The 25,339-nt window shown below is 41.0% G+C and overlaps 1 protein-coding gene across 1 annotated transcript in view; it reads right to left on the reverse strand.

Annotated features, from left to right (window-relative positions):
* Positions 1 to 252: 252 nt before the first annotated feature.
* Positions 253 to 25,339, reverse strand: part of LOC139723792 (activin receptor type-2A-like) — an 82,821-nt gene continuing 57,734 nt past the window's right edge. The window contains exons 2-7 of the mRNA XM_071635000.1: positions 19,853 to 20,049; positions 16,124 to 16,307; positions 12,286 to 12,992; positions 10,978 to 11,116; positions 5,416 to 5,546; positions 253 to 3,571 (exon numbers count right to left, since the gene is read on the reverse strand). Of these exons, the coding sequence (XP_071491101.1) occupies positions 3,308 to 3,571; positions 5,416 to 5,546; positions 10,978 to 11,116; positions 12,286 to 12,992; positions 16,124 to 16,307; positions 19,853 to 20,049 (1,622 nt within the window). The 3' untranslated portion in view covers positions 253 to 3,307. The remainder of the gene's footprint in view (positions 3,572 to 5,415; positions 5,547 to 10,977; positions 11,117 to 12,285; positions 12,993 to 16,123; positions 16,308 to 19,852; positions 20,050 to 25,339) is intronic.

A 25,339-nucleotide genomic window follows, 5' to 3' on the forward strand; every position in this document is an offset into this window, starting at 1 on the left:
GAAAAATAAGGGCTTGGAATCTCAGCATATGTACATTATCAAAACACTTACGCCATTCTATTCTACGCGTACATTGCGTAAGCGCATCCTCAGCTAAACTTTGCTTATCTCTGTCAGAATTTGCCAAGCCATGTAAATGTCTGAAATTGAAATATTTGCTCAATGAGTAATCATACTCAACCAACAAGGAGAGTATGTTTGGTCCAGACTTCACACCTCCTCCCACCATCTCCCCCCCCCCCACCCCCCGTAACAAAATGCTGTCTATTCTACCAGCTGACAGGTAGACAATAATGCCAAATACCCTATGCAAATGTTATCTCACAGTTACATAGCAAACGGAACGGCATGTTCGCCAGACGAGCAAACATCTCACAAATCAACGATGCATCATGATGGGTGGGGTGAAGAGAACGGGGCAGTCTGCACGCAGACAAGGAAGTGGTGCACATCTCAAAATGTTTGCCCCACACTACCAACTGTTAGACCACACATAACGCAACAAGTTCGTAACTGCTGAGACGATCACTGATCAGGTGTTCTGTCGCCCAGAGGTTCAATCTCTTTGATGTCGCCACTGCGGCGCTATGTCATCACAATGTGCTTGCCGACGATGTGATGCACCCTGCGATCAACACTGTGAGAAAGTCACCCACGCATGACCTTAGGAGAATACTGGGAACGTCCAACTATTAAGAGCGGGACAGGAACAAAAGCACATCAATGCTGAAAACGAAAGACTTTGTCTACACACCAGTCGTCTGAAATGTACAGTATCTATAGTATACACGTACGGGCCTCACAAACTCAGAGCTGTATTCTCTTTACGTACCTTGCAGCATTTTACTCGAGGATATGCAAATAATAAAATGCATACCAAATACAAGGGCAATTTAAACTTGACCCCTACCTTTCTCATTTCTCACCAAGATGCCCTCCAACTCATGCGGGTTGGCTTCCCTGCATTTCTTCTACTTTCCAAAGTGACATACTCATACAGGATTATTTCTGCTACTGTTCATGCTACTGGCAAAACTCATATAACACTGACACATTCAATGCAGCAGAAATAGGGCATTTGCGAAATTTGTGCTACGTCTACACCCTTTTTGCCTCTTTGACATGTTACTGTACATCACCTTCCCCTGTAAACATGAGAACTATTTAAAATAAGTGGCAAAATGACTACATTTTCTTGCTTTTAAGCTTCCATAATGCCCTCATATAATGCTTTGTGACAGGTGAGCCACAATTAAATCCTCCAATCCATGGAAACATACCTTCATGCGAATTTTGTGATTTTTATCACGTTTTGCAGGAGCTTCATCTCCCCCTTTGAAGGAAAGGAGGAATGCCTACGGAGATCAGACCCACCTCAAATTCCCTTCTCCAGTGTGCTTTTGTTGTTGAGAATCTGTGCACATTGAGCCAAGACTAACTCCTCAGCTTAGTCAACAGCAGAGACCAAAAAAAAAAGAAAGGGATACACTGCAGAGTGTGAGAGAGAGAACAGGGGAGAGAGGAAAAGAGGGATAGACATAAAGAGAGAAGGAAAGATAGACAGAAAGAATGAAATGGAGCAGACTCAATTGAAGTCATTTATGCAGCATTCTATATGTTCTGAGTTCACCTCTTACATTGTACCCATGACTACCTATCCCCCCCCCAAAAAAAAAATAATAATAATAAACAACTATTCTGAAACATGCAGCATTTTTCTTGTTTAACTGTTTGCGTTGCTTCATAATGTTCAGCTTAATAATAGAAATAAAAAGAAAACAAGGTTTCGATATAATGACCGCAACGGCATGTACAAAATCAAGAATTACAGCAGGGTTCTATTTTCGTTACTTTCCTGAGAGGACATGATTTACTGTTTACTCTCCAAAAACCTCCTCCCTGTAGTCTTTGCATTCAAACTTTTGAACAGTCTTGCAAAAAACAAAACAAAACAAAACAAAAACAAGACAAAGAAAGTTAACAATCGGGTGCCACTGAACAAAAGACTACAGAAAATGTATCCTACAATCACTGCTACCTCAACAGCAACAGCCTGTTGGCTCTGCACAATACATCTATTGAAACCACAGTGGTTGTACTTATTGTAAGCTACTTGCATAGTAGGGCATCCACGCGACGAAGCCCTTGACTGCTAACACAGAGGACAACGGCAACATCTTAATCAAGACAAAAAGAAAAAAATATATATATACATCTACATTATACTCTAATATCCTGCAGCAAAGACAGCAACTATGCATTCCTCGAATGCTGGCAAAACAGAAACAGAGTTTGACATGTACACTTAAAAGGGAGAAGAAAAAAAAAGAAGACGGAAAAAAAAATGCAACAGGGACGTTAAAAGTTCTCTTGTGCACACAAAGCATCAATAATGAAATATACTCTCCTATGCCAAGGCAGCAATAAATAACTGCAGACAACAACGCTTACGTAGCATGAGCCACATAGCGCTGCAGCGCCTGCAGACACCATCTTGGGAAATCCTCTCAGAGGAATTCCCGTATTTACAAAACATAATCTTTGCAAAATCCTGCCGCTGCTCCCTCACGGAAAGCCTCGAGGAACATGTCCAAAGTATATCTTATCTCTTGGCGACAAACGTATCACGGAGATTGAAAGAGAAAGGAAGGGTGAGGGGGGAGGGTGCAATTAGGACAGAGTACATCCCATTTTACAGTTTATGATTTGGCCTTATGTCACAGTCACGCAACATTGTGCTACAACGCCCCAGCTGGCAGCTAAAGGGTTAAGTATTGGGGGTGGGGGCGCCTTTTGTCTTTGGCTCACTGAAGAGGTTGTGGGCTCTCCAACACGCCAGCCACACCTCTGGCTAGGATTGAGGGAGTGTCGTGGGTATCCTCCAAGCAGAAACGTGTCACGGTGAAAGGCCATTTCTGCGTTCAATGGCGGTGGCATCCACACCACGGCCATTTGGGGTCGCTCTCCGACGACATCGGCGCGCAGACGATGTCCGCCGCTGACCGCACAGAACTTGTGCTTCCCTCTGCATGGGTTGTCAGCTCCTTGTGCATTCTCGGCACGTTCCCGCCGACACCTCATCCACGTTGAGCAGCCCTCCTGGTTGGCATGATGATGAAGTTATTATATCCCGCAGTTTGTTGCTGCACCAACCTTGCGACGAAGATGGCCCATGCCCAACTGCCATTGTTGACCCTTGCCATTCAGTTTGTCAATTTTTTGTGTGTGTGTTTGTCTGTGTCCATCGTCGCAGAATTCCACACGGAGTGTGGGGACTGAAGTCACTTGCGAGCAGTTTCATCGAGTCTTATAAATTGGACTCCTTCGGTGGCGGCGAAGGCGAGTTCCTGTACAGTATAACATCCGTGCTCTCCGTCGTGTTGGTGTTCTCGAAGCTGGTGCTGTTGTGCAACGTCTGCATGATGAGCGGCGTCTGCGGCGAAGTGTGGTGGCCGTTCGTGTGGCAGTGGCTGAACTGGGCTATCCGCTCCTCCACGCATCCCGCCGAGAGGCGTGCCTCTGCATCTTGGTCCCAACACTCCTCCACCGTTTCGCATAGCAGCTCCAGGCCCTGGAAAAGTTGGGAGATGGAACAATGTAATTAGTACGGTTCCCATTCAGAGCACACACTGCAAAGATCCTTGTGTATAAGTACTAGCTTGTACAGACAACTTTGCAAATTTGGAAAAGCAAAGGCTCCAATAGGATACACACACCACTTGGCTCACAGAGAAGTTGCACTAAAACAGACAAAAATAAATGGAATGCAGAAGTGGTGTATTGAACAAGAACAACTATGCACATAAAGAAGGTGTTCCTTTCTTTCTTTCCATTTTTTCCCCCCTCAGCAACTAGAGTTTACCAAAACCGAGCCCAGCAATAAAACACCCTGTATTTAGTAGCAATGTCAACTTTTACATATAATTTTTGTGCTTGTTTTGTAATTACTTATTTGGGCCTTTGGTAGGCTTCCTCTGTGTGTGTTTATCTTTTTAGTAGTAATTATTTCAAACTCATTCTTTACCTCAGTATGCACTTAAACCCAAATATTCAGAAACATCTCTGGGTCCATGATTCTGAAAAAAATAAATAAATAAAAATTTATGTTTTGGTGGCATACATTCCCTATACATGCCTGACTCATTACATATGAACCTGAAGTTCTCCAATGGCCACCCAAATGGAAATTTGCGAGGTCCGATTACTCCATTAACAACTCACAGCTAATTCATTGCACCTGCTTCCAAGCCTGGTTCCCTACATGGACTGCACCTACACATGTATTTCCTCAGACTTACGGTGCCAGAATACATATTTTTCTCACTATTTTTCTTTGAGTAACTGAAATGACACCATGATTAAGAGGAGCCATGTGCCTTCACCCTAGATTAACTGGGTGTTTTCAATTTGACCCCCCCCCCCCCCCCGCCCCATCCTAATTTTGTGACTTTTCAGAAACAGCAACAGTTGTGAAGTTATCCATTCACGACTTTTTTCTTTGAAGTCTTGCACAAATTTTGGTACAAAATTTTTGAAGATCGGACTGAGCATTAGAAGGTCACATGACAATTAAGGGTGAAGATGTCTTCTCAGTCACTGAGATATCCCCATGACGTCTCCACATCGTCCCTGGTAGGTTACTATGGGTCTCTGCAAGGTCGCAAAGACATCCAGTTCTCCAATCCCTCCACTGTCTCCCCATACATCAATGTATCACCTTTAAAATCCTTCTTATTGTTTATAAGATATGTAATAATCTTGCCCCATCTTATCTTAAAAACTTGATTTCCTTCCACTCCTCCACTTCAACCTGTTATCTCCGTTCTTCCTCCAGTCTCCAATTATCACATGGTCCCGTCATCTGTACCCATTATGGCGATAGGGCTTTTTCTGTTATTTCTCCATCTCTTTCGAACAAACTCCCTCCCTATATTCGTAATGCTGAAAGTGTTGATAAGTTTAAATCATTGCTGAAAACTTATATATTTACTCAATCCTAATCTTTGTTGTTGTTGTTGTTATATCATATGTACATAGTGCTGTATTTTACTTCAATATTTTTTTTTTTCCGGATTAATGCGCTTAGAAACATCAGTATTAAGCGCTATATAAGTGTTATTCATTATCATTATCACTATTGTGGACAAAATTAGTCTCTGTGACTTTGCCATGACTACTGAGAGAGATTGAAAAAAGTCTCTGAAAAAACTGAACTTGCTGGATTCTCTCGCGACTGCCCAGAGACCAGGCTATAGTCTCCAGGAAACATCGCGGAGACGTCTTAGCGACCAGCAAGACTCGAGTTGCCACCAGTTCACCACCTAGTCTCCAAACAAATGAGATACCCACTTAATAAAACACTGCTATGCAATACCAGCAGCATAACACACTGCATGGCTAGCGGAGCAATCTCACCTTGTGCTTCAGCCAGTGGTTTTTGATGGCCGGACGTTTCCTCTTGACCACCACCCACTCTTGCATGTCCTCCAGCGAGGGTCCCTGGCCGAGCTCTTCTTCGAAAGGAAGCCGGTACTCCGGGATGGGACCTGGGTTGGTGGCAAACAGACACATTCGTCAAAGCACCCGTAAAGGGCAACCTGTTAGCATGTACAGTACACTGCAGGTTAATGAAAGGATGCACATAGAAGATTTTGACATCACAGAATTCAATTCACGGAAATATGTGACCGCCGATTTAGAATTTTACAATTGCATGTCTCCATGGCACCATGATGTAGAATTTTTTTTTAAGCGACATGATGATACCCTTGAGCTGCAATATTACGAATACATGTAACATTGTTTCAGTTTGACAAGATTGGAACCGTAGGGTCCTCAGCGATACCAGCGCAGCTGATATTGTGTACAAATAAAAGATGAGGAAATAAGAAACTAATTGTTCAATGACTCAAAACAACATTGAAATGATGTGAAGTGACTGCTGTATGACTGAGTGTTTTCTGATCCATTTCAGCAGCAACAGAAAATACGGCAATAGAGTTTGAAAACTCTTAAAACCACGATGGTGGTTTAAATTTTGACCATGCTTAACGCAAATTCCTTCTGCGTAAATATATAATTGACTGATTGCGAACGTCAACAGACGTCCAGTAACAAACGCATGTTGATACGCACATGCCAAAGGTATGCCTATTTCACATCTATTTTAGTCCATGGTCTATAATTCACACCACCTTCATGAATTTGGGTCTTATACTCTGGCCACCACATTGTCTGACATCAGAGTTTTCCAAACTTGCTTATGGCAATCACGTATCAACAAATTAATCTCTCCAGTTTAAACCCTTAAATCTAAGAGCCCGTTTACACCGCCTTTTGGGCCGGCCTAAAAGTCGGTGTAAACGCACGCTGGCCCAAATGCGGTACCAAATTTGGACCTGCATTTAGACAAGCTCCGGAGGTTGTCTCGGGCCGGCCCTGGGCCGACCTATTCTCGGTGTAAACGCGCACGCTGGCACAAATGCGGTACCAAATGCGAGTCCCACTTCCTTTCCGCAGCGATCGTGACGTAATTGCGTAATGTTATGAGTGCTTATATCGTGCATGCTGTCTTGTCTTGTCTTGAAGGAGCAGAGAATTCTGTCCTGCAATGTCTCACAATGTTTCATCTCTGTAATTTTTTTTTCCTCACTCCAGAAAATTTGTGCATAGGTAAGGATGGTGAAAAACTGTGAAATTGATTTTTGTTGGGTAGTGGCGGTGATGTGACGTTATTTGTGATTTGAATTATCCCAAAATCCATGCTCTGTCTCGCACAAAATAGTCATTACATCCCCAGGTATTCAGTTTCATGTCAGTAAAAGTAATTGTGACGAAGATGAAAATAATTTTGTGTAACGTTAGGCCTATGCTCCTGACCTGATTGAGGTTGGATGAAACCACGGCTAACAAACCATTGAAGGATTACGAATAGTGACATTTTAAAATTATGAAAAAAAATTGTATAGGTCTAGGTGCTATGCTAGAACGTCAGTGCTAAAATTGAGGATTGACTTTCCAAGCCACTCCATTCAATTTCAATAGATTTCAATGTAGACTAGAGTATATTTCTATTAGCAGTTAACCAATGGAAAATGAGAAGTTTTTCAGCAAAAAATAAATTAAATAATGAAATAAAATAAAAATAAATAAATTAAAATTCTATTGAGATGGAATGCTTTCATGCCCTTCCTTGACAGGCTAGGGCTAGATGAATACAGAAAACTGCATTCAGTCCTCACTGCAAATGATAATTTCATTCCAGCAGGAAGACCTCAGTCTAATAAAGTGTATGAATTCTTCATTAGGAATTCTTCATTTTAAGAAAATAGCGGTTTTTATGTTGTGCGTGTGTGTGTTGTCTTGTCTTGGTTGAGTCGGCATACGCAGAGTAGCTGTACTCACATGCAGAGCGCCGCTACCGTCAGAATATTTATATATAGGCCGGCCCAAATTCTCGGTTTTAACGCACACCGAGTACCGCAATTTGGGCCGGCCTAAAAGTGGTCAGGCGGTGTAAACGGGGTCTAAGACAAAAACCTATGTCATGAAAGACACATCTGATTCACAAGATGGAGTATGCCTCACATAAGCAAGAAAAAAAGGGGGTGGGGGGAAAACCCAAGAACTACAGTATGCAATCTCTGCCTTCCCATACATTACATTCTCTCATAAATATGGTTATAGTGTACAGGTGTTATGTGTTCATATTGCTGTGAAGTTCATTGCCCTGGAAGATAGGCCTTCAACCTCACTGCACAAAGGAACTATTTTTCAATTCATTTCTACCAATCTCTGAATGATATAATGGTTTAATAGACAATTGACTTTACATGCTAAATTTAGGTGACCTTTGACCTGGACTGTTTTCTTTTTTTTTTAATTCCATCATTTCTTGCACACAATATCATTCATTTCCATCCTTCCCTACAAAATGCCAGTACAACTGGACATTCAATAATTTCCATACATTCATTAAAGTACAGGTAACCTTTGACCTTTGCCTTTGCAATCATATAATTCTATATTAATAATTTGCCAACTTATCTTTATCCCTCCTCCCATATCATATCAGCATTGGACATTTCCAGCTGCAAACACGGACGGACAACAACATTTTTCATCAAAGTTCAGTGACTTGTGACCAGTAACTGTGAAGAGTTTGCCCAAAGTCATACCGGTCAGGCTTAACCTAACATGGCAACCCGAGTCATGACTTTCTGTCATGACATTCCATCAAATTTGTCTAAAACTGTATTTTTTAGATTTGGGGGGGGGGGGGGTGTGACATAGTAGATGGACAGACAGATTACATGAAAACATATTATTCATGGCAGGACTTTGACACTAAAATTTTTCTCTGGTGGGCCCATTTTAGCCACTAAAATCTTTTAATCTGAAAGTTTGGTGACCAGAAAATAAACAGAAACATAACAATCCATTTGATATCCTTAAGTGCCCGATCAGGGCCCTGTTTTATGAAGAGTTAAAATTGATTATAAAGTTGATTTCAACTGAAGTCTATGGCAGACTGTGTAGTAAGAAAATTTAAAATTGATTTTATCTTTTGATAAAACGGGGCCCAGGTCACCAAAAGATAGCCCTTTTGCAAATTTGGTGGCCAGACATCAATTTTAAGTGGCCCCAGGCCACCGGGCCATTGCTAATGTCCAGACCTGCCTAAATCGCCTTTCTCAGTAGAGGCAAAAACATTCAAACTCATTTCTTAAAAATTCATCTCTTTTCAGACATTCACCTTGTGGCACAGAACTGGAAAAACAGCACTGATAATCCTTAACTCTCAATACCACTAAGATTATGTGATAAAGGGCAAAGCTGATAATGGTACCATTGTTGCTCATCATGTGTCTGAGAACCGAACTGATAAGCGATTATAATCAAGAGTAGCGATGACTAAAATCACAAGTAGTATGATTAATTTCTTTCTTTTCAGGATGCTAACAGTTTTGAAAACAGTGCAGGAATATTTTATGTCATTTAATTTCATTTTACTTTCAGTTGAAATCCTAAATAATGCGATTAATGCTGGTGATTCAAAGAATGGTGTCAAAGGCAAGTGTGGAGCTTTTCTTTTGGGAATGGCAATGAAAAAGCTGTTATATTCCAACCTACAATAAATGTTTAATCAGTCTGATTCCTTATCCATGTATAATGTATATATTTTGTGCATTCATTTGCAGGGTAAATCATTGCCATATGGGTGTCATAATTCAAAGTTGTTTTCTGACCAAAACGAAAAAGTAGTTAAAAAGTATGTATATATTGAGAGCATATGTACACTAGTAGCAATTTGAAAAATGTGCAAGTATTTATGACTCTCACGCTCAATGAGCAGAATACAAATATCCCTCACACTTAGTAGATTGCTTGCTCAACGCCAAAACAAGCATGAATCAGTTGAAACTATGTATATTGAAACTCCACCAACCAGCTTCTCTGAATTTCTTTCAATTTGTGACAAGTTATCAAACATGAAAAAGAAATTGGAAAATGCACTCATGCTTGCATTGGAATATCCACAGGTAGTTCTTATCAAAGTTACCAGTACATGTACACACACATTTGACACACATTTGTACATTAGTGTGAGCTGAATTTCTGTGGTTTTTACCTACAGCAGTAAATCAAATGTGGGTGTCTTTGGCAGGCGATTGTCACTCCCCAAGAAGTGGGATTGTTTGTTTGTTCATTTGTTTTGCTTTGTTTTGTTTTGTTTTGTTTTTGCAGCCGTCTGTTTATATGCATAATGTCATGTGTTATCTTCTGACCCTGTTCAACCCTTGATAATGGGCACGTACGAATACTAGTACAGATGTATAAGGCAATGTTTGCAACTACAGGTCATGTGACAGGCCTATCTTACAGCTACATCTGTGCACTTGATACCACTGTGGAGGGCCTGTAAGAGATAAACACTGTGGGAAGTTTTGACTTGTCTTGGCAACACTCTTTAAATTACATATTACACATTTCTCCTGAGCTACAAGAGAGGAACAAGTGCACAATTTTTTTTATCCAATGTGACAGATTTATTGATCAGCCACTAGGTTCTGTTGAATGATTAGAGAATACATCTAGTTGTCATTCCTTTGCAAGCGTTCCTCTTTTCAACTGAAATATTACATCACAATCCAAATCAACATCATCCTGCGCTCTACTTCAACTACTGCAAGGAAATATTTTCTTGGTTTACTGTTTGTTTACTGTAAATGCTCTAAAGGACAAATTCACCTTCATACAAATGTGGATTGAGCGAATTAGTAGAACACATCAGTGAAAGTTTGAGAAAAATCAGATAATCTGTTCAAAAGTTATGAATTTTTGATTTTCTGTACAGTCACTGCTGGATGAGAAGACTACAACAGTTTTTGATGTCACATGTGTAGAACAACATAGGGAAAAAATAAAGAGAATTTCACAAAATTTAATCTGAAAAAAATACATATTCTGACTTACTGTATCAGTGACAAATTCCCCCTGCCATCTGACTCTTTTATTATATATGAAAAAAGTGAAATTATGTTGAATTTTCTTTATGTTTTCTTTATATCGTTTGACATGTGACATCACAAAGGCAGACAGACATGAGCATCAGTTTTAGCTCTTATTTTATAGCATATACCATATTCATAAACAATTGCACTTCTAATTTGATGTCCTGTTTGAAAAAGCATTGATTTTAATTTTGATTTGCTACATGATCTTCCATCAACATTTCACAACCCTGCCACCCCCCCCCCCCCCGCAAGAAAATAAAAACAATTGAATCAATTCTTATAAACATGGGTGAAGTCCTTCGACACTTGTACATTCTCGAGCACATTACTTTCAACTACATTGTACCAATGTAACTGTCATTGCGTTCTGTCTGTCAAGCAATACCAACACGGGCTTCTGCCACTGAGATAAAGCTATTCACAGCAGAGTAACAACAAAATGGCAAGGAAACTTGCGTACCGTCTTGTATCGTACATCTCGTCACCAGCTCCCAGAGTACCAACGCAAAGGCGTACATGTCGATGCGCAGGAAGGCATCCCGCTTGAACTGAATGGCGCCTTCCAGGACCTCTGGTGCCATGTAACGTCTCGTTCCAACCTGAGGAGATAGCCAGCATTGAGGCCAGACATTTTAGTGGGGGTGTGCACCTTTTTTAGCACGATTGTTACCACATACCATCACACATACTCAAGATACACACTCAAACATACACGCATACATGCATACGTGTACACCCGTGTTTACACTGGATCCTACGTTGCAGGGACCGTCATCACAGATCTTATCTTTTTTATAACTGAGCGTCCACACTGCTATCTCGACTGTCCCCGCGCCGTAGGAGCAATCGGGGCTTGGGTGAGCCCTGCCAGTCGGAAACCAGACTTAACACACAACCACATTTAATGAATACAGCTGGGGGCTATCAATAACAGCCCAAGGTCACTCTCCTCTTCAAGTTCTGTCACCAGACTCGACTGGCTTCACAGGGAAAGGGGGAACAGGTCCCAGTGAGTGTCCACACTATGGTTTCAGAGGGGAAAGTCCTGCGGCTGCTTTCATCACTAGCATATCTGTACAAAGTAAATCCTGCCAAGATAGCGTGCTAATTTTTTGATTACTAGAGGAAAAGCGTTCATATCTCACTCAGTGTCCTAACATGCCTCTTACACACTGCATGAAACACGGGAATAACTTCAGAAACGATCAAAACTAGACTAATCAGTTGAGTGTACTATGCCAATTGCTAGCCAGTAAAAAGACACAGCTTACAAACAGACAAAAGGGTAAAACAAGATCAGACGAGTATATCTGTGTTATCATTTTAGGGAGAACAAGTGATTTGTTTTCTTTTTGATTTCTACTGAAAATTTAGATTACAGATGATGAGAAAGCGAATTTGGAATATGCCAGGACCAGCTGGAATGAGCTTTGCCAAGAAAAGGAAAAAATCTCACCCCAAATTAGCACCATCAAAAAAAGCTTATGAATGTTTGATGCATGCCACATGATTTTCAAGAAACATCCTTTCTATTGCACAGTACCTGGGTGCTATAAGCTCCGTCTATTTGATTTGTTAGGATGAAATGACTCGTTACGTGTAAATACTGTCGCTGATAAAATGCATTGTGTATCCATGATGGGAAACCTTCAGATAGCTCACAAAATGATCTTTTGTCAAATGTGACACATGCATGACATGAACAGCTTTTGATTGACTGGTCAACAAGAAAGGCACTATTCTATAACCGACGGTGTTGGCTTCTTACTTGTCCATGTGTATCTCCTGGATTCTTGCCCGCTTCAAATACGCAGGCCAAGCCAAAGTCTGCTATACACGCCGTCGTACCATTCTTTAGCAGCACATTTTTGCTCTTGAAATCGCGGTGGGCCACAGCAGGTTTGACGAAGGGTATGGCTGTGGTGGGAGGGATGTCTTCGTGGAGGTAGGCTAGCCCCTTGGCCATGGAGAGCGCGATGCCACACAGCTCTTTCCAGGAGATGACGTTGGCTTTGAGGTAGTCGCACAGGGAGCCGAGATGGTGGAACTCCGTGATCAGCCACAGTTCTTGGTCCAGGCCCTCACCCCGCTTCTCCGTGGCGATGAAGCGGAGGATGTTCTCGTGGTTCATGTGGGGGAGGTTGTAGATCTCGCGCTCGTTGGCCCAGGAGTTGCGATCCTGGATGGGGAACACCTTGACGGCCACAATGTCGTTGAGGCAAGAGCCCTTCCAGACCGCCCCAAAACGACCCCGAGCTTTAATCTCGATGAGCTGGATGGGAGGTAGAGTGGTGAGAGGGGACGGCGTGGGCTCCACAGTAGGGATGGCAATGAGGGAATGGTAACGGTGCCGTCTGCACATCCAGTACAGCATGATGATGACAAACGTTACCGTGGTGATTGGTACAATGGAATACAAGATGGTTTTGGTCAGCATCTCATTCTTCTTCATCCTTTCGACAGGCTCCCCAGACCCTATATTAACACACACACACACAAAAAAAAAAGAACAAAAACAAAAAACAAATATGGAGTGTACGATGTAGTGCCCAATCATGTGTGTAATCCCCATACACTTTCCAGGGAATTGTGTACAAATACTGAGAATACCACAAATATTTTATGTATATTAAGGTAAATCTCATCAGAACCAACATCCTCTGATCTATCTATTCCACAACAGAGGATTGATTCACATAATGAAAAATATCAATTTTATCTACTTTCTTCCAACAGGGAATCGGGGGGGGGGGGGGGGGGGGGAGGGGAGGAGAGTTGGAATCGTGAAGAATTCAAGAGTGGCACTACAGTCTGGTTATCGCCACCTGCATTCTGTATGGTAAACACTGTAGCTGAAAGCCTTGTGTGCGAACCTCCTTTCTATACTTTTCTCCAGCTGATACAATAGGTGTGCTGCCTTTAATGGGGAATTCCAACCTAATTAAAAGTTAGTCTGAAAAGAAATGGTAATATTCAATAAGTAGAACAGTGAAACTTTGATCAAAATTGGATAAAAAAGTATTAAAAGATATAAAATTGTGAACTTATGCTTATTTTGGACAAACAGTTCTTCAACAGTTAATATGAATATATGCATACAACTGTATGAGCGAGCTGATGATGGCACCACCTCACAATTTTCCACTAATTGTATTTTTTTTAAAAATGACAAAAATTAAATTTCTCCGCTATGAAGTTGTATTATAACCATATTCCTAGCTGATTAACTTCAGAATAATGATCAGTCAGATATATTAGGATTTGAGACTGGGCACAAATGTGTTTGAACATAAAAGGCAAATTTCAAAACTTTCGTGTAAAAACTGTATGGCAACGTTGTGAGAGCATGACATCATTAACTCACTCATTGCATAGTCATATTGACTGTTCCCAAAGTGTTACGTGAAAATAAGTTAAGCTTCATAATTTCCTCCATCCTTATCCAATATTGATCAAATTTTCACTGTTGTGCCTATGGATATTCACTCTTTCTACTCGGACTAACTTGTAACAGGACTGGAATTCATCTTTAAATCTTCTTTAGGGCAATTCTTCGGTTAGTAACGTTACATTTGAGCAAATTTAGATATTTGTTTTTACTACTAAATTACCCTTTATTCATTTCAAGCCAAAATTATGTCAAAAACATGTTCATCATTCCCAGGTTTATGATACAGAAAAGAATGAATACAATCCAAGAAATAATAGTATTGCTATGGCAACTTAAAGGGCTGGTTAGTAACGTTACGAAAAAAGGACATGACAAAAAAATCAATGTCTTGTAACAAAAAGTGTGCAAAAATTCAAGTTACTTCAAACAAAGTGTTGCATTAATTTCAATTATTGCATCATGACAAATGTTCACACAATGTTTTTTAGCAGTTCGACAAATAATTTCTAAGCTAGACCCCCAAAACCATGGTTAGTAACGTTACGGTTAGTAACGTTACATTTGTCCGGAGTAATTCCGCAGGTCATTTCACCCTTTTGTAATTGACAAAATGTCACATGACTTCTGGAGTATTTAAATGTATTTATCTTTTACCCTTTAGCAAAACTTTGAGGAAAAGATTTCAAAGGAACCCACTGTAATTTGCATTTAAGTGAATTTCAGCATCCCCAGTCCCACATGTACATTTTAAATGATGGTTTTAGATCTCACGAAATCAATCAATACAAAAGATAAAATCTACTGAATTTGAAAGACCTTAATGATTGGTGAACATCCACGGCATTAGTTGATACCTAGATTAAAGAGTAAGATAAAGAGGCACATTTCTTTTATCCATGTCATGTCCACCTAACTGCGGAATTGCCCTTTATCTCAACACCACCCTCATTGGCAAAAAAGAAAGAATGAGAACAAAAATTGAAAGAAGCGTGATTCTACGACTACATGTAGGATATTCTATCTAGTGGGGTAGATATGTGAATAAGATGCTCGTATTCGGCGGAGAGTATGAAATTTTGCATACATAGGGGTATTTGGGGCGCTGATTTAAAAAATTGCCGGATCCAAGAGATCTGACCACTGGGTCGGCAACCATTTTGAATTCCAATATGGCCACCATTACAAAACATTTAAAGTTCTGTATCTTCAGTTCTGAATGACACAGGCCATTGAAATTTGATACATAAAAGCATGGTAATATGATGACTTCAATAACAGATTCATTTGACATGTCTGACAAGTTGCTAGGCAGTCAATTTCATTTTTTCTTTATGGTTGCCATGTTGGAGTGTTAAAAATCTCTATCTCTGGTTTATTAATTAGGCTACCTAATTGAGAGCGCATTTGTAACTGATTGAGTGCGCGCCGCTGTATGTACATTGTGACGTCAGTGAAAGTGCATTATGCTTTATTTTTGCTGCACTTTTTTCGCATGCCCGTGAATGTTAGTCATGATGTTGGTCTTGGCAGCCATACTGGAATTAAAAATGGGGGGCATAGCGTTTGTCAGACACGTCACATTATTCCATTTTTTAACCCAGCATGTTAAAATACCTATTTGCACCAAGCTTCAGCATCACTTGTCATTTAGAACTCACAATAGTTATGTTAAACATTTCGTCCAGGCAGCCATATTGGAATTCAAAATGGCTGCCATTCGATGCTTGTCGGATACTTCAAATTAATCCGTCACTGAATTAAACACATCAAAACGTTCTTCTGTACTAAATTTTGGTGCCACAGGTTATTTAGAATACAAGATATGGTTTTTCAAATATTTTGTGATGCTGGTCATATTGGAAATTCAAAATGGCGGCCGACCAAGTAGTCAGTTGTCTTGGATCCGGTAATTTTCAAAATCAGCGTCCCAAAATACCCCTATTTCTATGCAAAATTTCATACTCTAGGCCGGATGTAAGCATTTTGACCAATTTTTGCTATACTCTAATCCTGCATGATCCCTCTACATGCATCTCAAGCAACAGTATGCAAGAATCTGTGAAGTATGTCAACAAACAAAATTGCAGATGCCTACATGACAATTAAAGTTGCCGTGTCTGTATATGGAAGCAATCAATGTAAAAGTACTAGTACTGTAAACGCAGAAATTGGCTGCGAAGACAGGACAACTTTTACAGAAGATGAAAAGCCTCACCTGTTGTGGGAGTTGGAGAGAGCGTCGTCTGCGGCTCCGGCGTCGGAAAGAACGAGAAGTCCATGTTGCACAGGTTGCCTATGCAGCAGCAGAAGTAGAGGTTCTGGTCAGCAGGCCGTGAGCTCATGCAGTAGTTAGTATCCAGGCAGTCGTCATGGTTCTGCCAGCAGCCTCTCATCATTACCTGCGCAGACAAGAACACCAAAGTGCTGTGCAATATACTGTTGTGGGTCTAACCCTCCTACAAGCAATTCCTCCTACCCAATACAGTGATCGTACAAAACAGGGGGGGAAAATGCAAGTAGAAATTCTGAAATGAGATCTTTGACAAAAGCATGCACAAATCAAACTAACATCATGACAACAATGGGCAGATCAATGCAGTATTCTTCCACAAAGGCAACCTAAATTAGCCCTTCATGAATACAGGAGAATTCAACTTCAAAGCAACAGCCATTTCCGATGAAATGTCTGGAGTCAAATCCACATGTATGTACAGTGTATACATTGTACACTGTACCAGTGAAGTTCTGAGCAATATCACACATGTATAAAATTCCAACATACAATTAGATGTCAATCGGTCATCGAATGTGACAGCATAACCAGCTCTTGGAATACTCAGACGTAGCTGTCATTGCAGGCAAAATCCAAATGCTACAGTTTACAGTAATGTAAATGCACAAGCTCTCCATGAATAGTAGCTTGAGGATACTTGCTATTTCAGAGTACCCACAAATTACCATGGTTGATCATCTGTTTCAGAGGGTCACCTGTATCTTGATAAAAAAATTTCCGCTTGATTCATCAATCACAAGCCTAGCACATCTTTAATTCTGTCCAAATTCATGTGTGGAATGACTACAGCACAATGTAATATACAATTTGTACATATTATCAGTAGGCCTACCCTCTCTCAATCCTTATCTAATGTCCCGTCCTCCTCCTTACCCCTCCCCCTCTATCTCCCCTCCCCCTCTATCTCCCCTCTCCCTCTACCTCCCCCTCCCCCTCTACCTCCCCCCCACCCCCCCCCCCCCACCCCTACCCCTCACCCTTACACCTCCTCCCTCCCCCCCTCCCATTCCAGGAATCAGCCAAATAAAGTTGGCTCATCTCAAGCAGCACTACTATGGCACTATCATGGATGGATACTAGCTGTCCTCCAGGACTAGAGTGCAGGTGATCCCAAACTTTGCTTCACACAAAATTTGAAGGCGGGACGTGTGTTACCACACAAACAGGATGCACTATGCCACAGCTCCTGGTCCCATCCAAACCATGTTAAACTAAGTTACGCATTTCAATGATGATGGCAATACCCGAGCAAAACATGATGTATTAAAGATATTTCTTTTGCCTGGAGCACCTAAACATTGATTAAAAACAAATATGTTTCATATGTTGAGAAAGAATCCAGTAAATCAGATGCATGGAGTGTGCTATTGAAGAATATTTTCAGTGTCACAGAAAGATATCAAAATCTATCAGATAAAGCATGACAGGGACGTATGAATCACTGGACAGAATAATAGTGTTTACGGGAAGGAACACAAAGAAATACAAAACTTTGTAGGTTGTTTATGTGGTTTCTTCTGTTTCCTGGGACAGAGCCATCATTTCAAGTACTCTGATGATGACAACAACGGAGGTGTAGGATTTACAGTAGATCCACTGAATATCGAATCTGTATGATGTACACAATTTGAAGATGTTCAGACAATAGGCAGGCTGTCACTGCAATTCAATGAGCTCTCAAAATCAGTTACATAATTTATGTATCTGGCTTGCAAACTGTTTTAGATGTCACGTTATACTATACCGTTGCACATGGTATTTCCCAAAATCACAGGAAATTTATGCTTGCATGCACATACTTTGTACCTAGTCAATATGGTCAATTCACATGTATAGTGTACATTGTATGTAGCTACATTGTATACACCTATGAGTGGGTGTCACCAAGGAGAGCATGGAGCCACTTTGCAAAAAGCTCATGTGCAAACCACATGTATTTTTTTCTTGAGAGTATAGGCTGTATGAAAGCATGATCAACAGGAGTTCATTCCCCAGCTCCCAATTTACATGTATAGTATAACAGCCATGGTAGAAACAAAACAAACGGAACTTTAAGGAATATCTCTGGCAACTGGAGAAAATGTTTCCTGTGCCTAAACATTACAATTGTAGCTTGCTTGTTTGTTTGTTTGTTTGTTTGTTTGTTTTTTCTGAGATAAAAAAAGGTACTCGTAATGTTGAGGTCAAGCAAAGGTCATCAAGAGAGCCTGTAACGGAAGGTCTTTTGTTATACTGTAAAAGTGGATATTTTCGCGCGACTAATTTTTCGTGCTTGGCCGGGTAAGAAGAGTTTTGTGTGTTTTTAATTCCGCGGAATCAAGACATCACGCACAGGAACATATGGCAAGTAAAAATATTCGCGTGCTTTTATTTTCGCACCAGTTTCTGGTTGCGCGAAATGCGCGAAAATTTCAACACCACGAAAATTTCCACTTTTACAGTGTACCTACAACTTGTGTTGTAAGTAAACATCAACCTACGGTACCATATTCCCACACCCATCTTTGTGTTGAAGAACCAATAAAGGATGTGGTATAAATACACTCATACAGCTGTACCAAGGAATTAAAGGAAGTCATAGAAACTCAGGGAATTAAATCAATGCACAGATAGTTCTCAAAGGGACTAGATGTTATTTAAATGCAAGTGTATTGTACATGTTAATTCATGATACCCTCAACATCACTCACACGTATGTTGTGAAACAAGTATCTAGGTCCATTCCATATGTTTCATGATCATTTTTTTACTATTTTTCTTCAGATTACATATAATGGATACACCCAAAAAAAACCTTGCAAACCAATATTCTCCTTGTGACTCATCTGTCAATCACTGCTAAAGTACTAATGTCTAAACAAAAGACATTGGAACGCACCTTCCACTCGACTGAGCATAACTAGCATGCTTCCGTGTTACTATGAATGTGAATAGAGAAGACATCGCAGGGGAACATGCCAGTTATAAATGCTCTATCTCAGGGAAGATGCATTCCAATGCTTTTTGTTAGTATCATAGCAGTACTTTAGCAAATGATTGACAGATGAGGTCACAAGCAGAATATTGGTTTGGAAGGGGTTTTTTTGTGGGCGTATCCAAGTAATTTCACCAAATAGAGTAGAAATATTATGAAATATATGAAATCTTTTACATTCGTTTTGCCACAGAAGTGTTGTTGAGGGTATCATGAATCAACACAAGTCAACATGCATTTTGCGCATATAATGTAGTTTCACTCATGGTGACTGGTTATACAGGTTAGTTCAAGTGAGGTGTTTTTCACACAGAACCACTTCAATTCATTGAAGGGATTTTCTCTTTTGCCTTTTTTTTTACCATTTGGTGATTAACATGCAAAAAAAAAACAACAACAACAAAATGAAAGGAACATATAAGCCTAATATGCAAAATAGATTGTTTCTCCTTTTTTTCATCGAAAGAGAAGTTTAAAATCTATATCTGTAGACGCTAACTACCACCACAAGGGCACAAATCGGGTCACTCCATCAGTACAATGGACAGGCCATACTCAATACGACAAGTGCAAACTACTGATTTCTTATTGCACCCTGACCATTCTCCATCTCCCTCCTTGACGAGACACGACGAGAATTGACAGCAATGAACATGGGGTTCGAGCCGACATCTTACCTCCACCCCGCCCCCTATGGACGTTTCGTTCTTCCAGAGGACGTAGCACGAGGGCACATCCACTTCGCTGCTGTTGCACTCCTCCGTGGTGTTGCCGCACTTGGTGCCCTCCATCTCGCACTCCTGCTTGCTGTAGTGGTAGCACTTGGTGTTTCCAAGCGGCAGGTTGACACTGGCCCCTTCTACCCCAGCAGACACTGCAAGATCACAGACGGACAAGGAACAGAAATTTAAGGATGTCATTCATTTGTTTGTTTGTTATTGTGCTATTTTACCAGTACAAGCTTACTTTGAATAGAATGGCCAAAACAGCACTTGACTGTTAACAGGAAGTGACTGTAAAACCACAAATATTCGCATGCATGAAAATTTCATGAATTTTGCAAGGAGCCAAGATTCATGAAAGTAAAATGCACATGAAAATTTTGGTCTGCACATTTCTGTCTCCACCATGAAAGTTTTTGTCTACACAAAGCACTGATTGCCAGTACAATGCTGTACACCATCATAGCCAGCAACTTGTGAAAGTTTCATGTTCCGAAAAAAAGGCTGCCTACTCCAATTCAAAGTTTGATGCTGCGAATGTTCCTGGTTTTTGAGTACTTACAATGTATGTCACAATACGTACCGGTAATGGTAAGTTTATAAAGATATAGTACATATCATGAGATTTAATAGAGTACAGTGATAACATCCCATTGACTTGTGTTTCAGTACAGAAACATACACACATACAGTAGATAACCATTTTCTAGCTGAGTGAAAATTTTTGAGTGGCAAATCCATCTTACAAATCCAATTGTGAATAGTTCATGACATTGTTGGGTGCAGGGCACCGTCAGGGTATTGACACTGATATAAACTGCACTCGACACAGAGTGCCTGGTGCAATCTGCATCAACGCTCGTACCTCAACAATTGTGTTGGGCACGCTGCTACAATGTACTCATACAAGATGTGCACTATGCCTATGTACGGTATTTGTATACCAACCCATGGACAGTGTATAGCATCTGTGAGCAGGGAGGTCGTGCCCATTTAAGTACATTGCACTACTAATACTAACTTCACATTTCATGCTTATCAGTGTAAGTGGAATGACAGCGTAGGGGCTAAATGGCGTGCTGTAGAGGCTCGATTAGCCGCTCATCACTTTGTGTGTAGCAACCCTGTTTTGGCCAGTTTAATTTGCCACTGATTCAGTATTGAATATTAGCAAGATTTCCCCAGCCTTACATAGCTTGTGGAAATTTCCACGCATACATGTAGTTGTTTGACCTTAAATTCTAGTTCTGACCGGTTCACGGTCATGTTATGTAGCACATGTTTCATAGATTTATTATTCATCATACAGCGTTAATCCAATCACTGTAGATTTAAGTGTGTAACCTATGTTTCTTTTGACCTATCACGACCGTTATTCGCACGTCACCCATCATAGCACATGCGAGGTGTCACAGGACCCTTCGCGGCATCAAATCACTCCCCCTTCAACTACCCTAGAGGTACGACCTCCGGATCACCTGCGGTAGAGTCACCCTTCACCTCTGTGTTTTATGGGCCCGCTGGCTGTTTAAAGTTTCTACCCGGCAGCTGTCCTCTCTGCGCACCGTACCAGAGATTCGGGAATGGAGCTTCGCAGTTTTGTTGTCTCCTGCACAGAACTTTCATTTATTCATCCTATGACATGTTCTCATTGTCGTCGAGTGACCGCACATCATTCATCGCTCTCGCCATGGACGACCCCACTGTCTGGCTGAGCAACTACATCCATCTCGTTCCAGGCGACTCACTGTCCTGTTGAACTTATTTTCTTCAGCCTCCCGCCGACTCACCGCGTTGGTAGAGAGCTGCATTTCATCTTTCTCTAACCTCCGTTATGGCTCTTCAGCCCCGTACGACGGAGTGTCGCATCACTTCAAGTCTCCGAACGATCCCCGCATCGAGCTCTTCATCGCATCTTCCCATCCGCTCAGCTCCGCAGGATCCCGTTCGTTGAGCCCCTTTTCTGTCACCGAGTCCAGTCCTTCAATTTGGTCTTCTACGACAGCAATTCGCTTACCTTCACCAGTCGGCACGATAAAATCGCTTTGTTTAATAGACCGCGGACTGTGGACACTTAATTCACCAAACACTTGCCTTTATTGCATGGACTTCAAGTTGATTTCCATTAGTTGGTATGTCCTCATTTCACTTTGTATTTTGTAGCGCTACATTCTACATGTTAACCCTCCACATTTTGAGTGTCTTACAATGTCAGTTTATTATTACACTCTCCTCACATATCTTAAATTGGTGCAATATTTTATTTCAAACATACCACAGTTATTTCTATAATAAATACAGAAAAGGGAATATTTTGACTCATCTTGCTTATTTGTGTGAACTTCTTTCCAGGTAAATCATAAAGTTAAAAAAGGGAGATTGATTGTGTGAACACGCATTTTGTTTAGTGTGATTGAAGATGCAATTTTTAACTTGCCAAACAACACTCTCATATTGCCAGAATCCTTTATCAATTTTCCCACAACAGCATGGTTGCCAAACTTCAAGACAAGGTCAATTGCCAAAACAAAGCATAGAGTTAGGAAAGCATGAATGTCACTTGGCAGAGTCATAGTGCTCGCTGATACATGCTGTATCAGCTGTTTTTGTTTTTATCTTTGTTTTTTGTTTTGTTTTGTGTGGTTTGTTTGGTTTTTTTTTGGTGCACAGGTGATACAAACATGTCATGCAAAGTCTTATTTGCACACACTAGTTTTTAAGAATACATTATAGAGATTTTTGGCTGTTGTTGGTTTTTTCTTTTCTTATTGTTCTTCGTAAATAAGATTGTAAGCTTGATCGATACTATCATGAACACCAAGGGAAAAAAACAGGGGATGGGACTAGATCGCTCATCACCTACATGTATGCACTGGGGATGTCAAACTGGCTTAACTTTGAGATCATTTTGTGAAGTATACTCGTCCATTCACAGTGGCGGCCAAACTTCTCAAAGTTTCCGTTCTTGTCAATGAGTTCTTGACATTTGGGTCACAAGTGCACATGTGCAACAAAGCCAAAAGCAGAGACTCCAACTCTCCCGTTTTCGACGGGAGATCTCCCGCCGAAAACCCATTTTGGCAAAATCTCCCGTTCTCCCGCTTGAGATTTAATTTCTCCCGCCCTGGCTCTGTGTCTCCCGTTGGAAAGGATTTCTTACTTATTGCTATTGTATGTTGAGAAATATAAGCTTTAGATAGCACCAGAGAGCATCTAGAACCCTAGGAACTTCGCACACATCAACTTGGAGTCTCCCGTTTGCAAGGGGTTTCAGGCGGGAGAATCTCCAGATCAGACGGTGCTTAGGGTTGGACTCTCTGCAAAAGTGTGCGTCGTCTGACAGCTTCAGAGATACCGCAGACAGGAAGTGGACTTGTCACATGACAAACTTCGCTAAGTTTCAGCTACCTATGTTCAGACTGCGCAAACTTAAAGAAGATTTGCAGAGGTTCGGGAAATTTTCCTACATAATAGCTTTAGTGGGAGGTATTTAATAGCAAGAAGTCTCGCGACAAGTTTTCGGGAAGTTTACGTTCAGATAGGCCAAGCTTTAAGAAGTTTTGCTAGTATGATTATGACTTACACTGTATGGCAGAGTTTTTGTCTTGCTTCTCAGGCAAGTTGTTCAGACATGTACAATGACTTTATAATTGCACATGAGGTACAGTGTGTACATAAACAGTAGCATATGAAACAAGAAAGTGAGCTTTCTTCCAAACTAGCATTCTTGGATTTTGCATGTTCTACTGCAAATAGGCTGCCCTTATGGGGAGAGTGGGGTTTTTACATTTTCACAACCTACTTCTTTTCTATCCAATTTCACATACATACTGTACTCTGCCAAACACGTCACTTCATTGTGTGATAATCGTATCAGTTTCTCTTTAAAGTATAATGTAACACCACAAGACGATGCACATCATCTGACAGTACCAGCAATATCACATTGATTCACATACTAATCAAGAAATAATAATACAAGAAATGTATAGAATGTACAATTACAGCTGTGGGTCATTAAATGCCTCACCTACTGTACTGATTATGCTCAAAGTCACTTTGCATAAGTAATAGTTGAATCCGTCTGATCTGACTGGCCCATGCATCCCTTGCTTTCTCATAAACGAGAGTTCAATATTTGAACCACTTCCCTAGCAGGTTCATAAGAAAAGTATGCCAGAAGTCATTCTTTTCATTTCTACTCTTTCAGCAGGAAAAAGGTTATGCAAAATTGATTCTTTTGTCTCTCTCCTCCCTTTAGCATGGCATACCAGTACACTTGGGCCTCATATCCTGTATTATACAACACATGTATTATAGATCCTTGCCATCTGATTGGAGGAATACAGGTCACATGACATTCAGGAGAATCAGCTATCCCACGTTCATTCTCAATGGCAGTGCAATAGTCTACTATTGAATGGTAAATCAAAGAGCCAGCAGTACAATAGATCCTACAATTGTAGGACACCCTGAACTTCCCTTGTGTATCGTAAAAGCATTTTACTGCATGCAGGGATCTCGCCAGCGTATATCACCCTTGTCGGCCCCGACAAGCGTGCGGTTTGAAGAAGCAATTGCCGACAAGGGTAAAACTTGCCGACAAGGGTAACACCACGCGTGAACTTGCCGACAAGGGTAACTTGTTTGACGAGCTAAGTTCGGACCAATTTCTCGCCTTTTTCAGTCTTTATTATCTGGCTAGAAAAGAAGCTAGATGTTGAAAGCAGCGGCAGTTTACATACTTATACAAGCGCAAAAATTTACCCACGCAGTCACCGCACCGATCACAACAACGCGGCTCAACAGAGCGACGTACTACCTCCCTGCAGATACACACCACATCACACACTTGCTCACCACATGCGCTCTGATTTGGGATCCACACACACATGCACAAGCACCCAGCCGGCCACTTTTATCCAGCCGCGTGCGTGTACAACGCTACAGTGTATTGTGAGAGGGAGAGAGAGGACGGGAAGAGAGGGTCGGAGGCCGAGGGAGGCTGAGGAAGGCTGACACGTGCTCGCTTGTTGTCACGCTTGTTGTCGGGTTACGCAAAAACAAACGATATGAAATGCATGCCCCCCTCCGCCAAAGGTTGTATTTTTTTTTTTTTTTTGGCTGCTTTGGTTTGTTTGTTAGTTTGTCTGCCTGTCTGTCTCTCTATTTGCAAAATAAGTCAAAATTTGGGAACAGATTAGGATGAAATTTTCAGGAACAGTTGGTTGGTAAAATGGTGCAAGGAACAGATGATTAAATTTTGATAGTGAGTAGGATTTATAATACCACCGAAATTCACCGCCAGGATCCAGGATCTTTAGACTTTGTTTCGTATATTTGAAAGGATTCGTATCAATTCTTTAGGAAGCTGGCCATCGGCAATGACGCAAAATTAGATGCGTTCAAAGCATTGCCGCAGAGAGAAAATTAACTCCATTT

This window comes from Diadema antillarum, unplaced genomic scaffold (assembly GCF_040938485.1).
Source record: "Diadema antillarum isolate AM-2024a unplaced genomic scaffold, OU_Dant_1.0 scf00000200, whole genome shotgun sequence".
Taxonomy (NCBI): Eukaryota; Metazoa; Echinodermata; class Echinoidea; order Diadematoida; family Diadematidae; genus Diadema; species Diadema antillarum.